General features: G+C 36.1%; 1 protein-coding gene across 12 annotated transcripts in view; it reads right to left on the bottom strand.

Moving 5' to 3' along the window:
• The window catches only part of Nckx30C (solute carrier family 24 member Nckx30C), a 50,630-nt gene that overhangs the window by 7,802 nt on the left and 32,212 nt on the right, over positions 1-10,616 (bottom strand). For 6 of the 12 annotated variants that reach the window (XM_018003683.2, XM_018003691.2, XM_018003688.2 and 3 more), the window contains 4 exons: positions 5,859-6,052; positions 3,410-3,484; positions 1,198-1,455; positions 93-229 (listed from right to left, as the gene is read on the bottom strand). In XM_018003683.2, the coding sequence (XP_017859172.1) occupies positions 93-229; positions 1,198-1,455; positions 3,410-3,484; positions 5,859-6,052 (664 nt within the window). The remainder of the gene's footprint in view (positions 1-92; positions 230-1,197; positions 1,456-3,409; positions 3,485-5,858; positions 6,053-10,616) is intronic. The other 6 variants (XM_089466064.1, XM_018003687.2, XM_089466067.1 and 3 more) reach the window with 3 other exon arrangements.

Genomic DNA, 10,616 nt, shown 5'->3' with positions numbered 1-10,616 from the left:
TGCATATCCAATGGGCAGATATATACATTAGTCTCAACTGTCCACCATAAGTAATATAAAAGGATAATGCTTATCTGGGATTGAGCACTTACCCCACAGTCACGTCGAATATGTTGCTGCCAACGGAGCTAGACACAGCCATGTCGCCAAAGCCTTTGCGGGCCACAATCACCGACGTAATCAAATCCGGTATGGATGTGCCCGCCGCCAGGAAGGTAAGGCCCATAACCTGTACAATAAACAAGAATTCATTGAGAATTCAATATAACTAAACTCAATTGTATTGATCAGTATGATCAGGTGGGACTGCACATATGTATAAAGACAACGCTATCTGGAAGAAAACGATGGGGAAACTCGTCCAATATTTGTTTATAGATAGTAAGATACAACCAGGTGCATAATTTCTTGAATCATGGCTCGGAATCAATTAATATTTCTTTTTGGTGGTGTAGCCTAAAGTTTAGATATGTCCTTAATGTGTTAAATGTTCTGGCTTTAATGGATGGTTTCTATGAGGACAATCATGGGGATCGCTACAAGCGACTGTACATCCGAGGTAATGTAGATGCTTGGGAGTCCTAATACCAAGAAACGCAAAATTAAACATAGAATACGATGCTCTGAAGGCAGCTGCAAGGACTCTTTTAACAAGAAGATCAGAATTGTATAAATTCTGAGTACCGAAAATAGAGTCGGTAGTGCCAGGACTACCGGTCGAAATCCTGACAAAAAAGCTCAAGAAGATTGAAATTTTGGCGAAATCGGAATTCTTTGATATAGTCGGATGTGCAGAGCAGAGTGAGTCATATGAGAGTTAAATCTGAAACTGCCTAGCAGTAAGCATCTTCGACGTAGAGCGCTGGCTGAAAAGACAGTACGATGCAGCATCTTTCATTTGAACAAAAATACTTTTACTAACGAAAGTATCTCTGGGGGAAAGCAAAGAAGAAAAGACGATAAAGTGGGGACTAGACACACAATTCATTGAGGACAGTTTTCAGATAAACCATATAGCATAGCAGGATATTGTCCAGTTTTCAGTTGGACGGTGGCAAATTATTATTATAATGATTATTATTATTATCAGATTACTATTATTAATATTTATATCAACGAAAACTAAATTGGCAGACAATTCCAATATGATAGACAGTCTATATCAGTAACCTCAACTTCTTCATGCCTTCTACGTACCTCTGGCGGTATGCGCGCCGTGTCACCTGCGACATTTGCCCACCAGACCATAAGATAGGAGAAGGCGGCTATCCACACGATGGAGCCTATAAAGGTGACGGGGAAGTAGCGCTTGCCGCGGGGGGTCCGGGTGTCGGGCAGCGTCAGCCACATAGGCACCAGAAGCGGAGCGACCAGGACGTACGTGAGCCGCTTGCGGGCCGTATCCGGCCAGGCCATGCTCAAAGGCTCCGGGTCATCCTCGATTATTTCGGGCGCCTTACATATGCGAATACATATACATATATATTACAAAATGTTAAAGCCAAAGCGTCTGCAGTGCTTTAATAGACTTTTTCTCTTCAGATGTTTATACAATAAAGTTCGGTTAAGAATAGAATTATATATATGTATAACGTATGTATGTTAGTATGTTAAAAAATATATATATTTATAAATGTGTATGAGTACGATATGGGTAATATTGTCTGATGTATGTATGTAGTTCGGCTATATGAGTTTCTTTCGACATTATGGGTTATGTAGTTCTGATCAGATCAAGTTCTTCGCTTGATTTCGAGTTGTGGGGACACGCTCACAGACAGGCGAAGCCAGATGGACGCTAGTTAAAGTTAAAGTCAAATGGTGCGTATAAGTAGTACGAGAGTTCAAGTGTGGCCAGAGTTAAAAATAGATCGTGTATGTGTTTATTTAGCAAAAACGTACAAACAAAGTGCATACACTTACTTTCTAGTTATACGAGCTTAAGAGGGTGCTATACGAGTATTGTAACGTGCACAGATTTCAGCTTCATAGTTTATGTTAGAGGCATGCTCGAATGTGGTACTTTTTTTTTTGTATTTTTTCGGCTACACATACAAAGATAGGCTACGCACATACACCCACACACATACGCATACGCACACGCACACAGACTCAATCCGAACTAAAGTTGATCAAAGTGTAACGAAAATAGAAAGTAAAACATGTTAAATTCGTTAAGTATTACTTAGGTGATTTATGATAGATTAATACTATTTCAACTACATAAGTAAGCGCAATGGTAAGGCTACATTTCGTATAAGCGGCACGAAAGCAATGCGGGTGTGAAAATACTCTTACAGCTTGCCAGAGGCAAGACTGATTTCAAGTACAAAATTCATTGATATATTCTGTGCTGTGGCGACTGCGGTTGTTGCTTCACGCTCCTGGGCAATGCTCGAGCTGTGGTCGATGACAAGCTACGCACTGACGTCATGCCAATCGAATTCGAATATTAAGTTACGTGTAAGTGAGTCATAATTAGTATTGAGTCGGAAGGTGTTGCACACTGCGGATTGTTCTATGAGTAGGCGGAACAACAAGTGTTACACGGATGGACTAGCCCCACCTGAATATAGACTTACTATTTACGATATTTGAAATTGAAATATAGGAACAACAGGTGTTACACGGACAGACAAGTCTCACCTCAATATAGACTTATGATACTCGAAATTTGTATATAGGAAATCATATCTATTTTAATTTTTGTGCTGTTCGAATATCGTTTAATGAAGTAAATACAAATACTTTAAAAGTTTACTTTACGATAAAATTTATAAAAGTGTTTTACGGCTCGCCGGCGTTATTAATGTTACCATATAAGTTTAAGATATTTAGAAAAAATACAATATATTCTATACACAATATGACGAACGATATTCAGTTTACGATATTCATATTTTTGCGTTGTATTTTGCTTTCTCTCAAATATTCTAAGGCAATTGAGAAGACCGGCCCCACCTTGCATTACGATCTGTCTGCCATCACTCTATAGTCACGGACATAAGCAATTATAATATTCAAATCGATTATATGCAAATCGATAATGTCGATTGCCTCATCTTCTAGACATTTGGGTGCGAGGAACACATTTAGTCCACTGACAATTGCCAGTTGCCAATCGTCAATTGCCATTTGCTATTCGCCATTTACCCTTGCATTCCACTGTGCAGGAGAGTGCGAATCAAGACGCGTGCGCTTGATGGCAACGTCAGGGCTTAGAAGCTCCGAGTCGCTGACGTCGCGCTCGAGACACGGCACAGATGTGTATATGGTTATATATCAATTTAATTGTTACGATATTTGTGAAATTAAAAATGATAATTGTAAAATTGGTATGCAATATATAGAGAAGAGATAGAGAGAGAGATAGAAAGAGAGAGCAATAAAAATTGTTTATGAAACTAACTTTGATGCTAAATTTGCGTGTCTGAATTTTGACCCTCTGCTCAATCCAGCTAGGACGTCGACCACTTAACGATGGCTTTTGATATAAAATTGAAGTTAAGTTAACAATTCATTTTGTTTGCATGTATTTTGTAATATTTGTTAAAGAAAATTATATATTTATGGTATTTTTGTTGATATTATTCGGTGGGAATTTTGCCTTTGCTTAGTTTCAGCTATGGAAATAAAACTTGATTAATAAACCAAACACTGTTTAGAGACAGATAGACAGACTGGGCGATGGAGTAGTTAGATAGAAAGAGATAGATAGAGATTGTGATAAGAAGTTGAGTGTTGGGGGGGTTATTACATAACAAACACATACTGAATGGGTTTTTAACACAATTACAGTTATTTGAGTGTGGGACTGTTGGAGAGCAAAAATGGAATTGTTTTTTTTTTTTTTTTTTTTTTTTAGATTTCGATTCATAGGCTTTTCAATTTTGATTTCGATTTTGATTTCAGTTTTGTGAATCAGTTCCAAGTCGGAAGCGGGTTAAATTTTGTTTTTTCCAGTGTCACTTGTGAGTCGCATTCTAATGAAATATGTTCAGATTGAATGGGCATTATGTTTACTTGCTGAATGGGTTTTGAATCGTCTTTGAATTTTGTTTTTTTTTTTTTTGCCTTGTCATCTTTTTTCACAAATCCCAAACAAACTAAAAAATGATGCATATTGTTATTTATGAGCAGCTGCATTAAAAAGTTCACTTTTCAACAATAACAGGTTACGATAATCGGCATAGGCACGCTCCAAGTGTTATAATATAGATGGGAATGTAGGCGTAATGGCTGTGTGTATGTGTCTATGATGGGTGTGAATGTGTGTGTGTATAGGTGTGTGGGTGTGTGAACTGGCATTTGCATAGGCGTAGCGAGAGTTCTGGCACAGCGCGTGGCAGCTACAAATTAGCAATGAGTGCCTGGGAATGCCTGTATAACTGATTATTGGAATGATTTAATCGAACAGCAGCATGTGAACCAAACAAAACGAAACGAAACACAAACAAAACGGTTTTGTGAATATTAAATTTGGTGTTTAACGTCTGTTTTCTATTTGGATTAGTCTTAAATGCGAGCTGTCGGCATTCGTTCAACACTAGGCAGTACGTTTCAAAATTCAAGATACAAAGCAAATGATTTTTGTTCCAAATGGCGTCCGCAAAAAACGATGATCGTAAATGGGTAAAAAACTTCACAATTCCGAATTAGCTCATTTATTTTCAGATTTGCTTTTAGGGAATGTTTGGTGATGGTTAGGCAAGACACAGAAACACACGCACACACAGAGAGAGCGAGAGACGTAGAGAGAGAGATAGATGGAGATAAAGAGTTAGAATTTAAGAGAGCCACATAGAGAAAGAGAGATAGATAGAGATATAGAGATAGAGAGATGAATGGATGGTGGTGGACATGGACGATAGAGAATAACGGTTAAGGATAAGTAAACATACACAACGAAAGGTGATTGTGGGGGAAGGTGTATGGAAAGTTATCATATACAGATAAGTTGAAAGTAAAACGTAAAATATATATCAATTTATAAGTCACACAGAAACGTTGCATAGGTACACAGAGACCGCATTTGTTGATAGTTTTGCTTTTGTTTTTTGTTTTTAGGGGCTGTCTACACACTTAAAGTTGAGCTTCGAAGCGCGCAAAAGAGGAGAGAACACATAAAGAATACACACAAATAAGTAATGCCTGGGCTTACAAATTGGGAAAAAACATACGTGTTTTAAATTTTGGGTTTAGAATCAGTCCAAACGCATCAATTACTTAACCAATCTATCAATCAAGTAGCAATGTAGAGAAAACATGCCAACAGTTATGGATTAAATTTGTTGTAAATGATCCAAATGATAATATTGTAACGCGCTTGAATCTGATGCTCTAAACACTGGGGTCGGGCCAATAAACGATGGAAATAAAAATATGTATATATATAAATATAAGTAACATCAATTAAAACCAATTAACGTTTTACGATATGGTTGGTACCTTGTCCTAAACTATCGTCAATATCGTAATTTTCAAAAGTAGCTCAAAGGTGGTCCACACACTACATTAAACAGTAGGCAGGTTTGTTTCAAAAATACGATATTCGACGCTTACAGTATTCGACTTTCAACGTTTTACGATATTCAAATTATACGATATTCATCTGCGATTTGTTGTATGAAGAATGCAGCGCATTGTGTGTGACAAAGTTCAATTCGTAATCAAAATCAGAATACGATAAAACAAATCAATGGAAAAGAAATGAAAACAGAATGTAAACCATGCCTAGAAATCATGAGCAATTATTTCATTAGCACTTTCTTTTTTAGTATAATCAAATTTAATTATCATATCAGGTATATTTATAATCGGGGTATATCGTAACAGAAATTGCAACATCTTGGACTTACCGAGTCGAGCGTCGTGTCGATATTCCCATTGGGGCGATCGGCCAACGTAGTTTCCTTGAGATTGATTTTGACGTGATTGGCCGCCGAGGTGGTGGCGCCACCGCGTTGCGGCTTTGTGGCATCCAGCAGCACCTTAAGCGAGGCAATGGCATGCAGCTGGGTTGCCTTCTCGTCCACTTTGCCTGGAACATCATCTTTGTCATTGTAATTGTGTGTTGGGTTGTTTTGAATTTTTTTTTGAGGAAGGTGTTTCGATTCGATTTTCATAGAAAACAAAATATGCATACACAAAGAGTGTGTGGAGAGACAGAGAGAGATAGAGAGAGACAGAGACAGTGTGCGTGTGTGTGTTGTTGTTTGTTGGTTTGGTTGTTGTTGTTGTTGCAGTAGCAGAGTAGAATAGTAGGCGGTGTTTTTGTAGTTTGATTTTTTTGCACACAATACGAATTGAGTTTTCAACGCAAAATCCAAGTGTTTTTTTTTTTTTATATATATTTGTTTGTTTGTTTTTTTCAAAAAATAAAAGAATAAAAGAAGAAGAAAGAAAGAATAAAATTGCATCGATTAAAAATGAGAATAAAACGAATTAACCCAGTTAATTATATTTTTCGCATATTTTTGTTTAAATTTGTTTTTTTTTTTTTTTTTTTTATTAATTTACAAGCAGCTAAATGCCCTTTTATTAAAATTTTGGGTTAGAGTATATTGAAAATATTTTATACAAAATGTTGATGTCAGTTGCGATATAGCATTTTGGAGGTTGATTTAATAGTAGTAGCATGTAACAGTAGTTAGAGTATTAGCTAGTAGGTTAGAGACTAAACTAGAGTTGAGGCATAGACTAGAGAGCGATTCAGAGAGTTTGGAAAGCTAGCAGGACAGTGTAATAGGCACAGATACAGATACAGACATAGGCATACAGACACACACTCACGCACGCATACACACACACGCGCGCACATAGAGCAGCATTGAAATCGAAGCAATAGTTGTGGACATGAGTGTTTAGAGAGAGAGTGATAGGGGGATAGTTAGAGAGGGGATTTGGGGGCATTAGTAAACTACATCTAAGACTAATAAATCTAGATATATCAACTAAACGAATACACTACTGATATTTACCGTGTCAGAGTCTCATGGATTTTTGGTCTAACTTTTTAGCAATTTTTTTTTTAATTTTTCTTATTTTTTTTTTCTTTTTTTTTTTTTTTTTTTTTTTTTTTTTTTTTTTGAGTATGACAGCAATCTTGTGTTTTGCACTAGGAATTGGGAACTTTTTGAGTTTCATTTCCGATTTGGTTTTTGAAAATTTTGAGGTTTTGGATTGATGCGAATGCGAATTAATTTTGGCTTGGGAACACGGACAGGTTTCTATTTTATTTAAATTTTTAGTACTTCTGGTTGTTGTTTGTTGTCAATGTGGCATGAAGTGGTACGTACTGGGGCTACATAAGCCGTCTGCTGCCGCTAAAGAGCTGCTCATCGTGTACCCCATGTATATTACAGCATTTGGCACTAACATTTTGTATATACATATACATATGTGTTCATATCGACAGAGACTTAGTTTTAGGCTTAGCTTACAGTTAAGATACGCTAAAGAGTTTAGACTTAGCTAGATCTAGTAAATGTATATATACATATATATTTTTTTTATATTATGCAAACTTTTTACACGAGTATTATCTATCGAAAACACGTTAACCACATGCTATTCATATGAACTAGGCATACGACATTATGTAAACTTGTTGGGAATTATGCATTTCGGATAGTGTTGAAACATTTTTCACAAAGACAATGATATCAGATTAGCCCATTTTGCTAGTGTTGCGAAATCCAGTTACAGTTTATGCAAGCAGAATCTCAGATTTTTGAACTGGAGTATAGAAAGCTTTAAATTGTGAATTATTTATATGCTATATTTCCAGTGTTGTGAACCACACGAAAATTACGTATAGGTAACATTTTGAATTCCATATTCAATATGAGATATTTTATAAATTTCCTTTGTAATATTTTACTTGAATAGGTATATATGATAAATTAATTCGGGGAAATATTTTTTCGAAAACTATAGATTATCACAAGTAATAAAAATGCAATTAATTACTTTAAGCAATTTATGTACCTTGACAATGGCAAAGGCTGTTCATATGTGATTTAAGTTGATTGGAAATTAAATTTCTTGTTACTGCGCTTTCAGAGATTGTCTTATTAATGTTTCAGGGTATATCCCACATGATAAACCTCACAATGTCATATTACTTTAAAGCACATTTGAAAACAGATGTAAACATCGTTAGTACAATGCACATTCCAATGGTATAGGTAAATGTTTAAACGTTCAGACCTAAACACAAATGAGAAGTGAAAAATTAAAAAACAAGAGAAATAAGCAAACAACCCGCTCGACTAGTCGACGTCAACTTGATACATGCAGGCACCTCGCTAATAACTCGTAGCTATTAAGTACAATTGAATATCTGATGGATTGTGGCTGCGTACTAGGCCCGGGCCAATTTCGAGCAGCATTTTTGTAGGCCAATTGTACTAGTTGCTAAGTAATTACAATTAACACATACAACATTGAATGCACACATTGTTTATAAATATGTAATATATATAATGATATATAAATACATAAGTCAGATGTACAATATGAATTATTTAGTTATTGTCACGCGTCAAAACTGATGCTGAAAGAGTGAACAAATGCTCGAGCGAAGCAATGGAACGTTTGCAACAGAAACAATCTTACGGCTACTATGTTATATAGATATCAAAAGATACGAATTCCAGATGTGAATAGGTATTCCACTCATAGATACAAACGAGTGTCTTCGTCAGCACTAAGCTGCACACAACATTCTAGGAATGTCTATCGAATACAATTAATCAAACTTTTAGGTACATATATATAGTTTAATATATAACGCATATGTATATAGTATATAAATGTAACTCCAAACTGACATTGAACAACATAAAATATTTTCGTAACTTGGTTTCATTTTTTTTTGTTTATCTTTAATTTTTTGTAGCAAAATTATATAAAGAAATGACTAAGCGGAAAATAATATGGTATATAGACAAGTAAATTGCAATTTAATGAGGCAGCACAACTCAAAATATTGGCATTGAAACTTTAGCAGCAAATTTAAGATTTAATAATGAATTAACATTAACTAAAGAGGAGAGGAAAAGGAAAACAAAAACTCAAATATTATTGAAAAATTCCTAAAATATCAAATTGATTTTATTAAGATATCATCGATAATATATTGGGTGAGAGCAAAGTGTAATTGAGATAGAAGTAAGAGAACCTTGACAATATCAGCTAGAGAATAATATATTTGACAGACAATTTTCAGATGAAAAAAATTAATCCTAGAGAAAACTAGAAGTAATGCATATACATCGATTGCAGCATGTACAAGCTTGTACAAAATGTTGTCTCTATATCTTAGATTGAATTGATATTAAAGTCACATTATCTGTATTGGAAGTTATTAACTCTAATGCAGTTTCCTTTAGGTTAAGGCTTTTGTCCGCATTTTCTATTTTCAATTTTCCCACAAGCTCGCAATATCCGCTGACAATTAAGTGTGCCTCATGTGAGAATGAGAAAAAAGAGAACTAGTAAAAGAATTTTAACACTTTGTACCTGTGGAAAACCTTGATACCGAAACGGCACGGCACGGCACGGCCCGATCCGCCCCGGCCCGCACTGGCCCTGGCTAGTTTGCTTTGATTTGCTTTGCCTTACTTTGGTTTGCTTCGCTTCGGTTTAGTTTAAGCTTTGGCTTTAGTTTGAGTTTCGAGTTTGTCTTGGTCTTGGGCTGTGGGCCATTGCCGTGGCAACGCGGCCCCATACATATTTATGTCCATGCCCCAGCCCAACCCAGCCCAATCCAATCCAGTCGCCTCTGTGCCTAATACATAATAAATCAATGCAAGCACGTCCGGCGCCGCAGCCGGAGACGTGGAATACGTGCCCCCTTCTGATATGCCACGGAGAACTTGGTAGGGTACACACAGGGCGGCATAGGGCTGGGTGCAAAAAGCTTGCACAGCTGTAAATTGACGAACGCGGAGAGACGACGCGACGCTCAGTCTGGTCGAGCTACTAGCCCCTGGTAATTCGATAAGTGGCCTCAAGGTCAGGCGTTAAAAACTAACCAGCGCAAAAGCCAAGTCAACAAAGACGAACAAACAGAAACAAACAAAGCGAACGAACATAAGAAGGAACACAACAACAACAATAAACAATTGGCAAATATATAAATATACAGGGAAAGAGAGAGAGAGTAAAGAGAGTAAAGAGTAAGGTGTAAGTAACTTTTTGCTAGCAAGTCAAACATCCAATTAGAAGGAACACAGAATATACACAGACTTTAAAGGAACTGAGTACAACGTATTATTTATTTTTATTTTTTAATATCCTTGCAGTGGGCATTCTGACAACTTTTAGATAATACTGACTGAGGTAAGTTTTACATTTAGACTGCCATAGACATTATTGGATAGGCTTCGTTATATCTGAAGACTATTACAGATTTATTCAGCCTAAGCTAAGTTGTGAGCAATGTGTACAAAAATCCTATGAAGTACTAATCGCTATAGAGTACCTCAAGAACTATCAAAAAAACTTTATTCATATCAGACACATTTGTTCTAATAAAAATTAAAGAGAATGTTTTTTTTTTTTTTTGGCGAGTTATAACTAATACTCGGATTTTATGAAATTTATTTATT

The sequence above is a fragment of the Drosophila arizonae genome, chromosome 3 (genome assembly GCF_054131065.1).
Source record: "Drosophila arizonae isolate 15081-1271.41 chromosome 3, UAZ_ARI_1.0, whole genome shotgun sequence".
Lineage (NCBI taxonomy): Eukaryota > Metazoa > Arthropoda > Insecta > Diptera > Drosophilidae > Drosophila > Drosophila arizonae.
The sequence above is the reverse complement of the archived record's forward strand: the minus strand, read 5'-3'. Positions and strand labels throughout refer to the sequence as shown.